Consider the following 21,552-nt stretch of genomic DNA (forward strand, 5'->3'; position numbering starts at 1 on the left):
TTCGAGTTAATGGTAAAGTGGAGGAGCGCTGCAGATTGGTAATGAAATAGTTCTAGAGGTTCGCCGAGCCAAAAATTAGTGTATTGCTCTTTAATTAATGTACCGCCGCATTAAGCAAGAAGGGAAAACCCCTAAAGCACACTGCCAAAGGCAGTGTACCAACCCACCGCGGACTGGCTGCGCGAGCTGACATAGGCAACTAGTTACTATTACTTTTCCTTAATTTTGGCATTCGGATAAAACGCATTATGGCAGATAAAGTAAGCTAAGAAATAGTTTTCAAAAAGACAAAATAACATATGATATCACCAAATAAGAAGTTTTATACAATTTTGACCAAACATGGTGGCAATGAATAAAATGAACAATAATTATGAAGATTTAAATTGAACCGGTGATGAACATAAAATATGGAAAATACAATTTTATTACTTCTTTTCTTTGCTGTTAGGCTTCGTTTTAAATACAAAAGTGATCCATTGTGAATAAAACAAAAAAATGGAAAATGTCAAAATTTTCATGCAAATCATGAATTAAATTATTTTAAAGCTTATCAGCGAACCTTAAAACGAATGTGACAGCACAATAAACATCGTTTTTAATCTGTTAAAATGTTTCACTAGAGAAAATGAAACCTGATATAAGGGATTTTTTTTTTTTTTTTTTTCGGGTGACAGAAAACGGTTCTAAATCTTATAAAATAGTTCCAGACGTAAGGCGATGTTTTCCAGTCTGAGGTAAAAGATTTAAGATAAAAAGTTATTAACAGAACATTTTTTTTTTAATTTACCATGTTTTTAAAATGAAATAAATGAAATAAATCTTTAAAATCTTTAAAGATAATGTTTCCTTACTAGAATAGAATATATTGTGCTACTACACAGGCAAAATATTACCAGATAATTGGCTCTATAAACAAAGAAAATATTTCACTTTTGCCCCACATCCTCCAGATGACTTCAAAATACAAAACCGATTTCAAAAGCTCTGGTGTTGCCAAACATATTCTGCAGAAGAACTAACAATATCATGATGTTTACGCCATTCTAATGCTGATGAAAGGGTACCATAGTGTTTGAAATCAACAAAATCTGTTCTTTTTTTCTTAAATTGTTAAATGTAAAACATTCAAAAACATAAATTTAAAGTGCTCTAAATAGTTAAAGCCGAAGTATTAATTTCACACGAGTAAATTAATAAGCAGTTTTTTTATCATATTTCTTTAGGAATAAATTACTTCATTTTGAAATTTTTAAAGATAAAATTTTTACCTTAAGCCTAATTCATGCAATCTTCCTAAATTCTTCCTGACTATAAAAAACACTTTAGAACCATGTTGATCTTTTATGACTATGTTATTAATTTTGTTTAGCTTAACTTTCGTCGTCACTTTTTTTTTATTAATAGAATGGAACGAGGTATTCTGTAACAACTCTGATAAATTGTTTCTATTACGGCGAAACAAAAATGGAACGCAATCCAATAGAAGATTCTTGGTTATATGAGAGAAAATCATATTTAATATTAGTTATTTCTGTTTTTCAAGAAGCTCCAATGTCAAAGAATAAATAGGATATCGAATTATATACACGGTGGATGAGGAAAACAGCGACTTTATTGCCATGTCAACCTGAATAATAGGATTATGAATCTCCGTGCTTGTTATGCCGAAGCACTTTATTGATAGATTCAATATTTCGTGCCACTCAGATCCTAAACTACGCTTAAAAAGCACTATGTATTTTAAAAACAAGGATCGACCATTTATCTGTATTCAAAGTTGATTTACTATATACGATCATAGCCGATACTTGTCACAGCTCGTAGTTGTTTTAGATTTATAGTAAAATTTTATTTTTAAAAAAAGCAATGGGAAATTTGACATTTAGCTTTTAGACTTCAGTTTTAGATACAGTCAACTCCCGCTACAACGCGATCCTACCTACGCGAAATGGCTACAACGCGTTTTTTTCACCAGTCAATAATTTTGTACCTAATGCGAATTCCTCGCCCGCAGCACGAAAATTTTCGAAAGGGAATCGCGGTGTGTAAGTATAGGCTTTGTTATAGTCTACTATTTTTTTTTCTTTTGTGAATGGACCTTCATTTCTTTAGCATCACTGAGAGCAGAAGTTCCCATACCATACTAGTCTGAACATCACTTATACAAAAAACTATACTCCTCCTTTTTCATTTATTTTTTTCATTTTAAATGTAAAAGTTGATGAAATATAATAACAGCTATTAGCGCTGCTTCATCCAAAGTTTGTGAACGTATAAAGAACAATTAATGAAAAGCTAAAGATCATGTAATTAAATATAAAATGCATTGAAAGTAGCACGACAATTATGTATGAGTGAATCTTCCATATCTACAATTAAAAGTCAAGAAAAGGAAATCCGCAAAAGTTCACCGAGTAGTATCTCAGCAAAATGCAAAAACTATGAAAATGGAAGCTGCTCTTGTATTGTGAATGTAAGAAACCAGCAAGAGGGGTGTTGCCATAGATGGAAACGTTATAAAAGAACTAGTGAAGCAACTGTATTGTGTAGTTAAAAATATATAAGAATAACGTTTTGATCGCGCAGCATAAATCATCATCATCTTCACTTTTTTAAGTTACAAGTATCATTACTGGATCTACTGTACAGTACAACTATAGTGCATTTGTTTTTCTTACAATATACTGTACGAACCGTACTGGTTTATTTTCTGGCTTTCTTTCCCATTGATCATTGATTTTGTGCAACAAACGTTTTTTTTTTAAATAAAAAATAAAAATTCAGCTTTTTTTTCATGTAGAAAACAGTAGTGTATAGTTAAGAAATGGTTTTTAACAGTTTGAGGTGGTGTTTACAAGTGTCTAAAAAATTGGGTATGTTTACAAAAGTTTTTACACGCACCTTTTTCCACAACGCGAAATTTAGACTTAAGCGAGGGGTCTTTTGGAACGTATCTCTCGCGTAAGTCGGGACTCGACTGTACATTATTATTTTACTAAAATGAAAGGATTTTGTTCTAAAAACTGAAACTTTTGGAAATTTTATGCTATTTGTTAGTTTGCGTCGTATATTTCTATACTTTCGAAATGCTCTCTGTAAAGTTTTAACAAATATATTGTACGGTGCAAGCTATCAATTAATTCATCTGTTATCACATTTTTTAAAGGGATATTCAATAAAAGTTAGCGTGACTTTTGCTTAAGTCGCACGTATTTCCTATTGAACTGTGTAACTAATGATTAAAAAGAAATTTTTGAAGGTGGAAAGCTTTATTTTCCCTAAACAAGTACTTAAAAACTATTTCAATAGAGAAATCTAAGAAAGTAAATAAGTAAGAATATTGACCAAGAATACCTGCCAAAGATTATTTTTGTAGTTTCAGAACTCTTGCTGAAAAGCAAGAGAAGAATGACAAAAAACAAAGTAACGGGATATTTTCTCGAATGTTCATCATTCAATTAGTATTGCTGGATTGTTTTCCTTATGAATAAGTATTGGGAACCTTTTATACTATACAGGGTGTCCTGAAAAAGACTGATTGTTTTTAAGAATTTATATCACAGGAAAACGGTAAATGATAAAAAAAAAAAAAAAAAATCTTGCAGAAAATTCATTTGGTGGGCCGTAATTCCCCCCTCCTGAGTTCTAAATTTTAGTTGAAAAGTTTTGCAACAGATGGCGCCGCAGTTAGTAAACCCGTAAATTAAAAGATTATATATATATATATATATATATATATATATATATATATATATATATAGAAAATAGAGATAGAAAATTACATCATAACTTTTCGAAAATAATGACAAAGCAATATTTCGAAACAATCCTTGCTGTAATCCCATGTCGCAATCGGAGGAAAAATCGGTGAATTTCATTTCTTCTTTTTTGACTTACCGGCTTACTATGTGCAGCGTCATCTATCGAAAGATTTTTTAACTAAAATTTGGAACTCTGAGGGGGAAAAATTTAGCGCTCACCACATGATTTTCTGCAAGGATTTCTTTTTTATCATTAACAGATCTCCTGTTATAAATTTTTGCAAACAGTCAGTCTTTTTAAGGACACCCTGTACTTGAACCTCAGCAATCTCTTGTTCTTCTTCCCCGCCATATCCATGCACATTTTATGAGTATTCTGCTCACGAGAGTGCACTTCAAAGCTTCAAACAAATTTACCATATTAACCAACATGTAAAGGATTACAGAGACGATATGATTATTAGTTATTCACTAAAATTTGGGGGGAATGTTATTCATTTCCCCCAAATATTTTTTTCTAACTATAGCACTGGTTACTCTATAAACTTAAAAGGTTGAGTTTCCGTTGGTATAGTCATTTACAAGGTATGAATCTTGTAATATAGTAAATAATATTTTACAATAGAATATACATTCTTTCCCTTTCTCATTTGAATAATTTTAATGATTCGAAATTCTGTGAATTCAAGATGATTTCTAAATTACTAGAGTTTTCATCTGCTCTAAATAAAGTACCGAAAGAATTATCCTTATTCATACAAAGAATAAATAAAAGGGAGAACATTTTGAAAGAATAATACAAAAACTGCAGTAAATATTTGAACCCATAATTACTTTCGCGTTATTCTTTAAAAATAATTTTTATCGTATTTCAAAATTCCATTCATCATATATTTTTTTCTTGCTAAAGAAACTCTAAGTTCAATAAATTCAAACCTACTGTTTAATTGATTTCACTTTTATTTTCAATTCTTGCCTTAACTTTACTTTAAAAGTTTCCTCTGGCTTTCATCTCCTCCTTCTTTTACAAACGCGTTTGTATGCTTGCCCTCCCCCTTCCCTCCTTATTTGCAAAGTTTTTATTCGTGCTTTCAATGCAAAATGGATTAAATGTTTTGAATTAAAAATAATTTATTGTTCACGCTATTTAAGAAGAATGCAATGGTGACAGTCAAGTTTCATATTACAGAATAATGTGTGTATTCGTTACAAGATAAATGTATCTGTTACAACTTTAAGGCTTCCATGCAATGAAGTAGAACACATTTTGAATTATTAGTTCTGCATAGTAATTTTCTGCGAAAGTAATGACGCTTGTTAGCTATTTATAAATAGTCATGTTATCAGGGTAAGTCAAAATGAATATAGCGATTCCAAACGGCTATAACTATTTAATGAAAAAAAAAATTGACCGGTAAGATTTTTACAGAATGTAGGCGGAACGTCAAAATTTTGTATACATACCTCAGAGATTTTCTATGTGACTTCCTTTTGTTACACGGACAACATCTAAGCGGCAGTTCATTTCACGCCATACATTCTAAAGCTTTCGGTCAGTACTCGATGCAAGCGCATTACAAATGCCTACATTCAGTTCTTCAACTCTGCCGGGCAAGGGAAGTACAAACATCTTGTCATAAATAAATTTTGAAGTTTCATCTACATTCTGTGAACATTTTACAGGTCAATTTTTTTTTCGTTAGTTGTAGCCGTTTGTAATCGTTATATTCATTTTGACTTACCCTGTATATTAATGTTTTGGACGAATTTTATTATTATTATTTTTTAATCTTACGTCAGTGTCTCAAATCAAAAATTAAACATATTTCAGACGCATAGAGATACTGTGTTAAGATAAAGTATCATCTCATTCCGTAAGCAGTATTTATGTAATTCATTGCCATATAAATATTCGTGAGATGTTTATGGTTTTCTCCTTGTTTAGCAATTATGCTACTAATAAGAGGAGTAGTTTAACCTCCAGGAATCATGCACAATATCTGTCTTTTTAGCTTCATGTAGATTTAAGATGGCAACGGGGAGAAAACAAAATCGGGCAATAATATCTCAAAAAGAGAGAAGATAGATTTAATAATTTTTTGCTTTTAAAAGTATAGCAGAAAGAAGTTATTTTAATACATTAAACAATATTTTGGGGATGTAGCAACATCTACTCATTAAGTGTTTTACTCTCATTGATTGCCATTAAAAAATTGCTAGAATGGTTCCCTATTGTTTTTTTTATTTGAGAATGCTGCAGCTGTTACTCATTACGCTTTTTCTCTTATTGATTACCATTGAAAAATTGCCAGAATGGTTTCCTATTGTTCTATACTTGGGGATATGGAAATTGTTATTCATTACGCTTTTTCTCTCATTGATTGCCACGAAAAACTGCCAGAATGGTTAACCATTGTTCTCTATCCAAGTCTAGCTTTAAGGAAATGAAGGTAAAAATAGCAACATGATTTTAAGTGACGTCCAATAGCAATTCTCAAAATTCATGACGTCACATCCCAACTTCTGTAGGGTAATCAAAGAAAAGCCTTAAGATAGTCTTTCAAAGACTCACCAGGTGACCTTCAACGAATGGAGTGTCCACCAACTCGCTTCCAATGCTCCACCGTCTGTCCTCATGTGATCGATGTCGTGGTCTTCTGTCCTCAGGGTTCACCCCCTCACCACCACTGCTGTGCCTCCTGAAGGTCGTCCTCCGCATCCTGGTGGCTTGGTTGCCGTCCCTCAAACTGGAGGTGCCGTCAAACGACTTCCTCGTGCTGCTTCTTGGACTCGTCCTCCATGGACTAGGTTTTCGTTGCAGTTGCTTTGTTTCTATGGTAATAGAATCTCTTGAACCCGTAGAGACCCTAATAAAAGGAAAATATTTAATTAGGGTATTAAATATTTATTGAGCAATGTAGCTAAAGGGCGTGACATGTGCCATGGAGTGAATATTGGGGTTGAGTCAGAGGAAAACTGCACTTTTGACCACTAGGGTCGTTATTTCCAGATTATAGTAAACACGATTTTTTTGCATTACGTATAATAAGTAATTTTTCAGTTCTGTTATTTTAATAAATTCAAACTTCCTATAAATGAATTATACGTTTCATATGATTACTAAAACTATTGAACATAAGACACCGTGATAAAATTTCTACAGTACATTTTACTTAAGCAATTTAGAGAAATCTTTTTCCGATGCTTCGGTTAAAAAGTAATATTTGAGCAGGAAAAACCGTAAAAAATGATTTTACTTTTCGTAGTTTTTCAATTTATACTCGAAAGTTTTTATAATATTCGATAAAAACGCAAATGAAGATTCCTTCGTTCAGTTTCATCAGACGACAACGAATTGCTTAGAAAGTACCGCAGACCGTTCGATAGCTCAGTGGAAATATTATCATTGTTGACAGCAATATATTACACTCCAAAATATTTTTAAACATGCTATTTTTTTTTTTTTTTTTTTTTTGAACCTTATTTTTTGCAAAACTTTTAAGCAATTTGTGGTGAAATAATATTGAAATGAAACATTGTACAATATATAGAGTACAATATTGCTTAAAGTATTAAATATACCTTTTTTTTATTTGATTTTCTGTAAGCATAAATAAAAATTAGTAAATAAAAGCAAAAAAGACCTAGTTTTTTCAACAATTATATTGTTTAAAAAAGTAAATTATTTGATATCATCATAACTTCCAACTAAAAACTTTGGAACTAAGATGTGAACATGAGTTGAACGATATTTTTGCCTGTCGCTCAAAACAAATGATGAAGTAACTAAATTTAAGCACAACTTTTCTACTCACGAAGTTTTCCTGAAGATTACTTTCATTCCCACTCTATACCCACTATTCGAAAAATCTGTTTATGTATGTTTAAAGATATCAAATATTATTAAGGAAAGCAAAGAACTATTATAGTATTGTATTTAAGCAACCGAAGACAATGTTATCTTTTAAAACCACTGATCAAAATACGACTTGGGATTCAAGTCTAGGGCAAACTATTTCTCATATTCACAAATTATTAACGAATGGAAAATCGGTAATTTTTTATATTTATTTATTTATTTTCTCAATGTACATTTCCAGAAACTTGCCAAGTAAAATTTTGGCATAAAATTTACATGCCATTTCAAGGTCATTGCTAAAATTTTTCTAGACGACGACTTTAAATGCGTTCAAAAAATAAAAGAAACTTGAGCCCTGAACTATTTCACTAACCGTGGTAAAAAAAATAACAAATTAGTAGTGTTATTATTAATAATATTGCTATTAAAAGATGATTCATTTGTTGAACTGAAAGTGATAATTTTTCACAAAATTTACGCATCACTTCAAAGTCATTGCCGACATTTTTCAATTCCAACAAAGACTTAAGTTTCTTTCAACATTTTCCTTAATTTTCTCCTTTTCAAGATTCTTTATAAATGGGGACTTCCTTCTTATTATCAGAATATGGTAATCCATCATTTCTTGACAACTCCAATATTAGAAGCATTGTTTTTTTAAATGCCTGACACAGAAGAGAGAAAGAAAGAAAAAACTATCACCTGCTTCCTTTCCTACTTCCGTGTCCGTAAAAGGCCCCGTTCGCCAGGTCCACACCACTGTCTTCACTGGGGGTGTGCATGTCCTCCGGGTGGTCGGGGACTGTCAGATGATGAACATCTTGTTGCTGCTGCCTTCTTCGCATTGATGGGACGCGGAATGCACCACCTCGAGGTGATAAACTCCTCAAAACTTCGGCCTGAAAATACATTATATAAAGTTTATATCTTCATTTACGTTTTAATTGAGTATTATAAGAACTTGTCAGCATATATATATATATATATATATATATATATATATATATATATATATATATATATATATATATATATATATATATATATATATATACAGGGTTCATTATGAAAGTAATGAGCATAATGTTATTGTGACGCGACGATAGATGGCAACACGGTAAAACCGGCTGGGAAATGTGGTGCGGGATATGCCCTTTCCATGCATCCAGTCGTCAGTTGCTTTCGAGCAGTGTGAGCGGAGATAAGTGCCTCCGCTTGAAGTATGTTTTCAACTTTTGTAACATAACGCAATGGAGCGTTCGCTTGAACAATGATACGCCATAATGTTTTGCGTGAGGTTTGGGAAAAATGCAACCGAAACATTCCAGATGCTTCAAGAAGCCTTCAAAGACGATTGCATTTCAAGATCACAGTCTGGGAAGTGGCACAAGGCATTCAAAGAGAGCCAGGAGGAGGTCGCCGACGAACCCCGTTATGGATGTCCCCCCCCCCCCCCCGGTGATCCCTCACCACCTTACAGTCCCTACTTAGCTTCATGTGACTTCTTTTTGTTTCCGCGACTCAAGAGAGAGAGAGAGAAGAATGGAAAACATTGGTGAACCTTGGGAAACATCCAACACCATGTTACAACGTTCCTGAGAGGCATTCCTTTGGAAGAGTTTCAGGGTGCCTTTCAGGCGTAGCAAACACGTCTCCGCAAGTGTATTGATGCAGGAGGAATGTATTTTGAAGAATATTGAACATTTGTACAAATTACGATCAATAAATATATTTTGCCAGTAAATGCTCATTACTTTCATAATGGACCCTGAATATGAATATCCTTGATATATATATATATATATATATATATCCCAGAAATAACACTAAGATATCTTGCTGTCTGGTTACTCTGAGGCGACGATATATATAACTGAAATTGAACGAACGTTGAACCATTGAAACTGAAAGAAGGAATTTCAGACGGAAATTGGCTAGTAATAAGTTTATATCTTCATTTACGTTTTAATTGTGCATTATAAAATCTTGTCAGCATATATATATCCCAGATATAACACCAAGGACGGATACAAGGGAAGGGCGATGGGGGCGACCGCCCCTCTCTTGAGGGACCTTGCACAGGCAATTTTTCCAAATTGGAATCCTAAAACGCAAAGTTAGGCCTTTTTTGAAGGCGATAAGGAAAGGAATGGAGTTCCAATCTCCCTCTGGGAAACTTTTCGACATTGAAGTTACAAAAAGGCAATTTTAGATTTTCTTTCACGATGTTAAGGGGAAAGGTTTCTGAAGCATTTCAACGGAAATATTACGAAATTGAAGTTCTAAAACACAATTTTGAAATACCTCTTTCAGCGCTAAATTAAAGAAATAGGTTCAGAAACCTCCTTGGCTAAATTTTGATATTTTAGTTGCTTCTGGTGAAAATTCTGTGGCAGTCCCCCTTTCCCCCAAAGCACAAGTTAAAAATTCAACCGCCCCCTCCGTGAAACATTTCTAGATCCGCCCTTGTATAACACTAAGATATCTTACTGACTGGTTACTCTGAAACGACGATATGTATATGTATACTACGTAAATACATAATTAGAAAATTAGGAATAAATTCGTAAATTTTACAGTACCGGAACGACAATTAAATCCTGAGTCGTGATCAATTCAGTGTGAAGCCGATATTGATTTTTCCAGAAAAGCTGCACTGGAACAGGGTTCCGGCACCAAATAACCCCTGATACAGTAGAACCTCTCAGTAAAGGACAGTAAGGCGACCGGACGATTTGTCTTTTAAATAGAGGTGTCCCTTCTTCGGAGGAAGATAAATTCATGCATACTGCGTAAGCTCAGTATAGTTTCATAATAAATATAAACTAATAACATTTGAGATGAATTATTGAATCTTTCACATTTCTATATATATGCTGCCGTGAGCAGGTAAACGGCAGTTTTTGCAGAAGTGAGTTTTTGATATATTTGAAGAAATAAGTGCTGCATATTCAATAGTAACAATAGGGTAATGTTGGAATAAGACATTTTCTTTGCCCTTTTTTTCAGCCGAAACCAAATAAGAAAGCTTGAACAATAAAGCTAACGTACAATAGATGACAAAAATGCACACAAATGAAAAAGGAAAAATTTGCAGTTACTGCTTTTTACTTGCCTACCGCAGTTTGTATATGTATGCTAAATGAAATTCAGAAGTATTCACACTGGAAAAAACACTTAATTTTAAAATTGTATCAAAAATTTTACAGTTTAATAACTGATTTCCATTAATTACAACTTTGAATTAATGTGTTGCATGAATTTGTTGGGTGTCATGTAACAATGCAAAAAACAGTGTGATCGTATTTCAAGTTTCCTATACAAAGCTTGCCATGGGCGACACACTTCCGGTTGGGGCTGAGCAGGGGCGTGCAGAGAGGGGCGGGGGGAAGGGACACCTGTTGACCCGGGCCTGAAGGGGGCCCAATATTTTTAAAATAAGGAGTGAAATATACGGGTAAACAGTATGGAGGAGGGCCCGTAAAAGTTATTTGTAACGGGCCCCAAGATTTCTGTGCACGCCCCTGGGGCTGAACCCATATAAAAAATTGATAAGAGGTAATCAAGTTTAATAGTAAGTCAGCAATTTTATAATATCACGTTTTCAACACTTTTAGTCTTAAAGCAAAAGCTTATGGAATTAAATAAAAAAATCGTTTTATTGTTAATAGGAAACGTTCACTGCCGTGATTTAGAGACAACTTAGCATTTAAAATAAGTAGGTATATTCATTTATCCATTTACTAAGCACAGTTCACGCGAGTATTATTTTAATTGTGCTAGGAAGTAATGCATTAAATGTGGTAAGTCAATCTAATGCAACGTGCATTTCGATTACAATTTTATTGGAGCAACAAGTTTAGAAAAATTCCATCATGTAACAGTCTTTTAAGAAAAAAATAACGGATGTTTATATCGTAAGGCAATAACTTACATTTTTACTATGCTAATTGTTTTTTTTTCTTAGAGGATTTTGTGTACTTAAGCTTTAAAAAAATATGTCAATGCAAGCACTCTATTTTTTGTCTGTTGATTCTCTATTGCTCACAGTGTCTCTGAGTTGCATGGAATTTCATGATTATCTTTGCCAAAAGGGGCGTTATTCCTTTGTTCACTAGTGATGCACTATGACTGTTACATTTAGGTTGATGGTACTGACAAAAGTCAATAATTTAGTAACATAATCACAAATCTACTTTGAAAATAAAAAAAAAAACATTCAAACAAAAATCCGATAAGTGCATTACGTTATTCTTCCAGATTTTGAGCACACAAATATTTTTTTCTCATAGGAAAGAATTATTTAAACAGTACCATGTTTACTGATTTTGTTTATTTTTAGATGATTTTAGTCTCTTTATTCCCCCCCCCCTTTTTTTGAGTCATCACGAATTGCTTATTATCTTCATTTCACCAAATTTGATGTTGATCTGATTTTTCAGATTACCATGACAGTGGTTGTTGACCGAAATTTTCGTAGTCATATTTACAAATCGTCTGTGGTCTGATTTTATTCAAAGTTTTTCAGGGTTTCACTCAAGCAGACCTTACATTAAAAAAAAAAAAAAAAAAAAAAAAACAACGGGGGGGGGGATATTATGTTTTTCGGGAAAAAACACCAACGTTAATGAACTTAAATAGCAAAACCTTCATCTATCTACAAAATTTCCACATTAATTCCCATCATTTAAGATTGATGAGAAATAAAAATATATAACGTTATGCGTTGTAAACAATCTTTGTAATGCGTCTATTGGTGAATTTCATACATAAAACCTTTATCTTTATTACCGCCTCCTATTCATAATTTATTTTTTTTTATGGATATGCGTTACATATCCTAGAAAACCACCAGTCATAATATTACGGGTGCGAATTTCTTGGCAATTTCCATTCAATTCCATTTGTTGAAATAAGAAACCCAACCAGTAGTGTCCTATCGCAATTCGTGATTGCAAAAAACATAATTTGGATTCAAGACGTCTAAACGAGATGTTATTGTACAATTGTATTTCTCGAAAAACCAGAAAACAACTTCTGTAACTTTTGTCACATAAAAGGTATGCTTCAGCTGACATTTTTAAATAAAAAATAAATGGTTTTATTTTATTGATATTTGTCCCTCCAGTTCAGGTTGTCTGGTAGCATTTGTTCCCCGTGCAGCGCTGTGCAAATCATCTAGTTTGAAAGGAAAACTTCCTTCAGAACATATGACAAATTTACGTTATCTTTTTCTGCAGCATTAGCTCCTTAAACTCGTCAAACAATAACGAGGAATAAACGCCCGTTTCATGAACTCGAAAAGCAGAAATCGCTCAGGTGCGCGACGATAAAGAGCACCAGGAAATAACGTTCGAAACGATCGCACTCATCACTTCCTCGTGGGTCAAGTGGGCGTTCTATGCGACAGTAGACCACATGAGTACACCCACAGCGCATTACGACAACGTTTCTGTAAAACGTTTTCCTAAATGCCTATCATAATTTATTCATGAGCTGAATTTGTTTCAAAAGTGGAGAAATTTGCGTCTAACTTATGTCAGAACCATCTTTTCCTACTTCTGTGTTGGTTTATGAGGAGGCTCTCATCTTCACTTCGTAGAGTTTTTTTTTCCTTTTTTTCGTAGTGTTGGTTTTTTGTTGACTGTGAGTAGTAGAAATTGTCAAGTAGCTTAAAATCTCCGAATATATTGAGAGGGGTTACCTACACATCATGAAATTTAGGAGGTGCAGGAATCCAGTAAATTTATATTTCAATAAAAAAAAGTAATACATAGAGCTGAAGATAGTCTCTTGGACCTCCACGGTAGAAGCTTCGTTTCATATGCCGGAGGTAGTGAGTTCTATTCCCGCCGTTGCGCTGGGTGTTATTTCCATTGAGAATAGTTAAAATGGAGGGAGTGAAGACTTTCATTGGTGACAAAACCAAGACCCCATGTCACGTGAGAGATTTTCAAACAAAGCATTGGAAGAAATCAGGTTTCTTTCGCTCGTTTCACGCAAAGCGTGCCAACCATTCGGCGTTGTTATGTCACGTGACTTGGTGATCCTTGGGTCAGCTTTTGCTAAGTCAATGCTCCCTCCATTTACTAGTTCCTGCTGTAAGGTTATTTCCTCTCTATGCTCAATAAATTTTTCTTGTGTTAGCTTATCCGTTGATGAATAAAGAAGTCCAGCCTCTCCAGGCAATGGCACCAATCTTTCCATAGTATATGTAGTTAAATTCCGTTACAACGAGTACCAATTTCAACGAAATGAATGTTTAGTCCCAATTTAATTGCTGTTATATTGCATGGACTCCACTACAACAAAATTCCCGTCACAACGAACAAAATTTGTGGCCCCTTAAAGTTTGTTGTAACAGGATTTTACTGCATTAACTATGGACACGATTACAACATGAGCAATAAGAGATAGTCTCCTTTTTACAAATGGTAAAAAGCAATCTTTTACGTTAAAATATGAAATGAATTGTGAATCTGTCGGGGATCCCCTCCCCTTTTGCACTTAAATGTTCTTCCGAAAACACCAATCGGTCGGTGTGCACCATGTTTTTTCGAGTGGAATTGAAATTGCACCAGTATAATGTTGCATATAAACATTGTTGTTAATATTCTTGTGCAAAATAAACCATAATTAGATAATGCGTACCAAATTATCAAGACATAAAAATTTATAAACGAAAATGTAAATTTCAAAGTAGATATGACTTTGGCATTGCAGTTTATTAGAAATTCTTCTGTAATTAGTAGCTCTTCTGTGATAAATTCCAACTCGTGCGAAATCATCAATGTGTTTTCCTGCAAGGCGCGATCGGCGGTTTAATTTTATGTTACTCATTTTCTAAAACAACGGTTCCCAACCTTTTCCCTCTTGCGAACCCCTTCCAAACTCCGAAAGAAGTTGGCGAACCCCTTGAGTACCAAGTAATAAGTAACAAGCAAAAAAAAAAAAAAAAAAACGCGCACGCACACATTTATACATAGAGAATAAAATTTGTGATATTTTTTTTTTAGCTTGATGCTGCTATGAAGCTTATAACAAGAACAAAAACATAACTACAAAATATTTTACAAATATTGCTATGAACTAAAATGATCGCTAGACAATTAATGAAACAAATGCACCAAAAAATAAACACAGCGATTATTCTGTATTGAGCTTCAATCAACTTAGAAAAAAATTATGGAATATTTGTGGAACAAAAAGGTTCAAAAAAAAAAAAAAAAAAAGTTGGGCTGACATTTTTCTGACTCTAAGGTACATTTATCTCTATTATCGCTAAATCGGAAGTCAATTAAAGAATGATCTTTAAAATACCTTTCAGGGAAACTAAATGGAAACTTTTCAAATCAGGAAAACTTTTTTTCTTTGCAGTAAAATGAGAAAGATATAGGTTTAAGTCTCCTTAAAAAGGACTACAAGCCTAGCTGCTTTATAAAAACTTACTGCTTACATTAATCGTTTGATTGCCGAAGAATTTTCTTGTAATTGTGCTATAAGTGCAGAGTAAACTGCGAATATGGAAAAATAATAGAAGTGTTTATATTCAATATACGCATTTACTCTAATTTTTACACAAAAGGTAATTTTTAATAAAACAAATATTGTTAAGCTCACTCATTACAAGAAAAATTTTCTACACAAATTTCTTAAATTCCTTATTTATATAGCGCAAATTAAGTTTATGGTTAAATTCCGCTGTTTTTTTTTTTTTTTTCAATGCGTAAACCCCTCACACTGCCAAACTTTCACCCACGAAAATTTTCTAAATAAATTAATTTTTCATACTTCCTGTGGTATTTTTGGATTGCTAGCCATTCTTTCTCTTTTTCGGCAATAAAGTTCGAAGTAAATTGTAATCTATGTAATATGAAAATTATAGCAACAAACAACAGCGTGATCACACTTCTATGCATTTTTCACTCAACACAAGAGAAGTTAGCTCTTTGTCGGACTCAAATGGTAAAGAAACTAAACATCAAAATATTTTAGACACTCGTATATGCTCCATGCTCCACGTAATGTTTTCATCAAGTTTCCTCAATATTTCCAATTAAACGTTTCTGAAGAAACGAAAGCTTTCAAATTCTTTCATCTGAGGACATTGTATTCATAAGTGGAGCTTTTTCAGCATGACTTCAAAAAAAAAAAAAAAAAAAAAAAGTTCAAAAAACTATCAACTATCTTTGTCAATGGAAACGTTAAAACCGGCACTTCGCAATGACAAACTAAATTATTTAAATGTAAAATATGTCAGGAAGTATTCAAATAGTTCCAATCCAAGGGTTTCGAATGTGCGAGAGACAAATGAATAAAGAAAGAGCAAAATTTGCTTGAAACCGCTTGAGCATGAAACTTCATCAGAAAAAGGCATGTTAAAGCTCCATCATTACAATATTTTTTTCGCGAACCCATTGAAAGCCTCTCGCGAACTGGGGTTCGCGAACCACCGGTTGGGAACACCTGGTCTAAAACAATAATTCAAGAAATTATATGAAGCCTTAAATGTATGTTCTAGTCTTTACAAGAGCGGAAATTAGTTTTTCTCAACCCAGAGTTTTTCATTTCATAAGCTGGATTTAAAAGTAATGTCGTTTTGCAGATTGTTTCTCTCTAATCGAAAAACCTCTAAAATGTATGTGGATTGCTCAGTTGCATTTACTTGGTAACGAAAAGCATTGATAAAAAAAGTGATTATTGGCTCGATGATATCAAACAGTTTCAAGATCTCTTTATACTGGTCTTGAAGTAAATGAAGGTTGATAACAATTGTTGAGAGGTCGATTTCACTGTTATTTGTTGTCTCACATGTTTTTTTTCTTTTTAAAAATGAAAAGGCTCCTTCACGTTCAGATATGAGATTCATAAAACCAATTTTGCTTTCAGCGAGTTGATAGATCCTGTCATTTTAACTATATATATTTTCTTTCCTTGAAGAAATTTGAGTACAGCAGTTTCCCTTTTATGTCTCTGATCTGATCAAAGTAAATTCCAAGGCCTTTAAGCGAAACAACGAACGAGGGTCTGTTAGTTAAAAAAAACTAAATTTTGCGTTTGAGAAAATTTAGTTTTGGATTTAGGACTTTATTTAAAATTAGTGGCACCCGCACGGATTTGCCCGTAGTAGAAAATTAAAAGGTCTTTTGGTTCGCCTGTATATTTACAAATAATGTATGATGAATTTCTCGCCATTAGGCATGCCCATGTTACGATTTTACGTTATGATAACTTGGTAATTGACTCGTCCATGTTATGATAATTTTGCTTGGGAAAATGTTCTTAAAATTGGAATAGAAAAAAAACAAAATCGAATTTTAGAAAAATCGCTTCGAGGTGCACACCTCCATGCTACAAACTTAATTCTGTGCCAAATTTCATGAAAATCGTCCGAACGGTCTAGGCGCTATGCGCGTCACAGAGATCCAGACATCCTGACAGAGATCCGGACAAGGAGAGATCCTGACATAGAGACTTTCAGCTTTATTATTAGTAAAATAAAAAGATCACGAATCGATCAATTTTCACTCAGTTAACGTACTTCTATATGCAGAATGATATCGGAATTTACTAACAGTATAGGAAAGTAGACAAATTTTACGCGCTTATTTTCACAGAGCTGCAATTCCTTAAATCTGTACCTCAAAGCCTAACTAACGTCAGTTACAAAATCGCAACTTTACAGGAGAGCAGGAAAACGTTTGCCTAATACATGCAAAGATTGGAATTTGCCCTCTTTTAGCACTTTTAAATAGTTACGAAGGATTTGTTTTTTAAATTACGTTCGTATGGCTCGATGTGGAATAGGTTCGTACACAATGCACTAATGAACGGAACATCGCACTTATTGGACTAAACGTCAGTCTGACTCTAATGTAGAGAAATATGACCACGACCTGTCTGATTGTTTTCAACATGTGAAACATAAGACTTCGAAAATTTACTACACAGAGCATTTGAGCCATTACGTTCCTTAAAAGAAATTTATAAGAGAAAAACTAAAAACTAATATTGCACAGAATTACCCAATACAATCGGGCAATTCTGCGCACCTCATCTGCCTGTGAAGAAATAACACTAAAAAGATATATAATTGCAATTATTAACTCCTAAGTGTCAGATTTTACTCTGCTGTATTTTTCATACATAGAAAAAGCCTTTTAAAAAACATAGCATAACCGAATATCCCCGTTTTAAAAATTTATATTCCATAAACTATTACACTTAGCACTATAAATGATACATAAAAATAAAGATAAGCATTACAAGTTTCTTTTCATAAACAAATGTTCAATGTGTGAGCCTTTCGTAACGCGATACACGTCTAACCTGTGTACTAGTTCGTCCTATACAGTTTGGAGTATTTCACTGTCGATTTTTCAAAATCCTATTCAGTAGGCATTGGTGGTGTATAACAATGGTGTAACATTGTCTTTGAAAAGCCCAATTTAAAAACGAGCTGATGTGTGCATCACATGACTTCTTTTTACCCCAATTTAATGTCATTTCCCCATTACTGGCAATTTTAATGTGATTCAATAGTTTACTCTCTAAATATCACCAACAGTGGCCAAATTAAAATCAGATAAAAAAAATTGCCAAATTTGTCTCCAAGTTGGCGACAAAACTTGGCGACCAAAAGACTGGAGATATATCGCCAAGTGTCCACCAAATTATAACACCACTTGAGTTTACACCGAAATTAACAATGATTTCCCCCCAAGAAGGGGCAAAAGACCCCTTTAGAAACACCTGAATGCAATCAAAAGAGGAGGTGCACATTTAGATCCCACTAGGAATCCACGTACCAAATTTCAACTTTCTAGGACATAGCGTTTTTGAGTTATGCCACATACATCCGCATATCCGCACATACATACATACAGACATCACGAGAAAACTCGTTGTAATTAACTCGGGAATCGTCGAAATGGATATTTCGCGTGTCTGTACATTCTTAGGCACTTATCCATTAAAATGGAAACTAAGGTCGTTTTTTGAGTGAAAATTTTTTTGCGAATACAATACTTCCTTTTTTTGTAAAAGGAAGTAATAAAACCCCATGGGGTTAGGTCTGGGGCTGAATACCATCCATGAGCTCTTTCTTTTGCATCATAAGAGACGTACTTTGACATCGAAACGTGTGTTTGCAACTCTATTAGTTGACTGTCCTGTTTTTACTCTGAGTATTTCTTTCTAAGAAAAGCATTTCTTTTATCATTTTATTGAAACCACTTACCGGAGGTGAGACGTGATCATCAGCATGCTCTGCACGGATTTCCACAGCTAGTTTCATTGTTTCTTTTGTCTAATTAAGAAAGAAAGAAAAACAGCTGATTAAAATATCAGTATATTTAGTTAAAAGCATTACTTAAAGCACCTGGAAACAAACAGATATCAGTGCAGAAATTAGGAAATAGCTAGCACATATGGTTGGAGAAACTTTCATCTGTGTTGGGGAAAAGATAGTAATAGAGAGGTGGACAAAAAAATAAAAAAAAAGCGGCATAACTTGTGAAAATTTATTTTAAAGAATTCTGGAGAAATCAGAAAAAAGTTGTTTGATTTTTTTTTTTTTTTTGCATAAAGAGTATGCTTCAGCTTACATGTTTCAATAAAAATGAAATCGCTCATACATTCTAATGCAGCAGCAATTTAAAGAAGCGAAGAAAGTTTTTTCCTCGCCCATCATCTTACCAGCTAGGAATAAGCTGCGAATTTCAGAAATTATTTTCTTTTCAATGCACAGTAATTTTGCAGATTATCATGAAAGTATTACTTATAATCCCTAGGATATAAGCATTTCTTTCAAAAATATCGATTTTGATTCAAAAGCAGAGTTTTCCGTCCTGGCTTAAGAAACTTTCAGAAAACTTGAAAGCATGTAAGAGAATCAGTACACTAAAATGTGAAATAAAAATTTCGAAGATTGATGAAATGCGAACATTTAAAGCAATTAACTACTCATTGCGAAAGCTCAAAACGTAGCAATTTGTAACTTTCAAAATATCTTAACTGAGCATGCGTGGTTCCTACAAAAAAAAATCTTAGTTAAATATTATAAAAATTTAAAAAAATAATGGCGACTTAATGGGCCGCGTTTCAAGTATTCTCGGATAGGTAAACGAATCATAAGAGATGGTTCGCAAATTTGCGATACTTGCCTTCAATTGTTCAGTGTGGTTCGTGATAAAAACAGATAATTTGTGAGCAATCCCTCATGATTCGTCGCTTATGTGAGCATTAAAATTCGGCTCATTAGGTCGTCGATATTTTTTGAAATTTTTATGATATTCAACTGGAATTTTTTATAGGTTGCCATAACCACACATGCTCAGTTAAGAAATTTTACTAATTATAAATTGCTATATTTTGCACGTACGCAGTGAGTAATTATTTGCTTTAAATGTTCACATTTCATCAAATTTCGAAAATTTTATTTCAAACTTGAATGTACTGATTCTTTTACATGCTGTCAAATTTTCTGAATTTTTAGTAAGCCAGGAGGGAAAATTCTTGTTTTGAGCCGAAAACATGCGAATAAAATTAATCTTTTTGGAAGAAATGGTTATATCTTCGCGAATAGAAGTGGGTATTTCACAAAAATCCATAAAAACACACACATTGTACACAGTAAATAAACTAATTGCTGAAATTTACGGCTTACCCCCAGATATTTACGATGAAGGAAGACAAAAAACCTTTTTAGTTTCTTCAGTTTGTTTCTGGTCCCCTAAATGCATGGATGATATAATTGCTATTGAAACTTATCAACTGAAGCATACCTTTGATGTGAAAAAAGTTGTATAACAATCGGTTTCAGATTTCTTTAGAAATTCTTTAAAATGTGAAATTATGCAAGTGAGGCAGGTTTTTTGCCCAGCACTTTAGCATTCCTGGAAGGTACTGCAGCGCAGCATGCTTTTTAAGGGAAAAAAAATGAAATTTTGAGTGAGATTATAATTTTATGCGCAATTTACTCAAAACATAAAGTCCACTTACATCCCTCTTCTGCGAACTAACTCATTTAGGTATGAATATAAAAATCAAGTTTTAACAAGAAAATAAGAGAATTATCTTCTTACCCCCCCCCCCCCCCAAAAAAAAAAAAAATTCTTAACTTTGAATATATTTTTATTTTAGTTTACGTATTATGAAGTACTGTAAAGATTACAGGTAAAACTAGTTTAAAAAAAGATTGTGAAAGAAACTAAAAAAGTAATTTTAATTAATTTTTGTCCAGAACAAATTCTAATTTTTAGCAAAGAAAATGTCCTGTTTCGTTAAAATGGATTTTAAAATTACTTCGCATGAGTAAATATCACTTTTAGTTACTTTTAACCGGACATTTGAGCTGATAATTGCAAGAAAAATAAATCTCTTTTCAGAAATAGTCCCAAAAGATCAAAAGTGCTTACTCAAGTTTACTTTTTAATTCTAGCTGTTGTCAAGATGACTAATACTTAAACTTTCTAAACTGAGTTGGAAAAAATTTTTGATTGTTTTTAATGACTTAAATAATAGGAAGTTAATTCGGAGTCACATAAGTACATGTAAAATGTATTTTGAAAGCTACATTCATACATTAAACACATCTTAAGAATCGCTCATTTATAGTTCTTTCCACATGTCTTCACAGATATCACTCTCAATTAAATTGGTCACAATCCGGAAGTTACCGAACTTAATCAATTGAAACCATTGTTCACACACTACCTTTTTTCCTGTTTTCTCCTTCGCAAGAACACATAAAAGTTTTTAGAAGCATGTGTAACTTTTTATGGCATAAGTATTCAACTGCATGTGGAAGCTTTTTTACAAATCAGTGAGAATTATGTTAGATTTTAAAAAAATGTGGCAGCAAACAAACATGATATAAAGAAGAGAAAATGTACGATATGGCGTTTCTAACGAAGGACAATAAGTAGA

General features: G+C 33.2%; 1 protein-coding gene across 1 annotated transcript in view; it reads right to left on the reverse strand.

Moving 5' to 3' along the window:
• The window catches only part of LOC129223192 (PDZ domain-containing protein 7-like), a 314,458-nt gene that overhangs the window by 118,562 nt on the left and 174,344 nt on the right, over positions 1-21,552 (reverse strand). Inside the window, exons 9-12 of the mRNA XM_054857759.1 lie at positions 18,859-18,909; positions 16,222-16,254; positions 8,326-8,470; positions 6,337-6,631 (exon numbers count right to left, since the gene is read on the reverse strand). Of these exons, the coding sequence (XP_054713734.1) occupies positions 6,337-6,631; positions 8,326-8,470; positions 16,222-16,254; positions 18,859-18,909 (524 nt within the window). The remainder of the gene's footprint in view (positions 1-6,336; positions 6,632-8,325; positions 8,471-16,221; positions 16,255-18,858; positions 18,910-21,552) is intronic.

Source organism: Uloborus diversus, chromosome 5, assembly GCF_026930045.1.
Source record: "Uloborus diversus isolate 005 chromosome 5, Udiv.v.3.1, whole genome shotgun sequence".
In the NCBI taxonomy this organism is placed as follows: Eukaryota; Metazoa; Arthropoda; class Arachnida; order Araneae; family Uloboridae; genus Uloborus; species Uloborus diversus.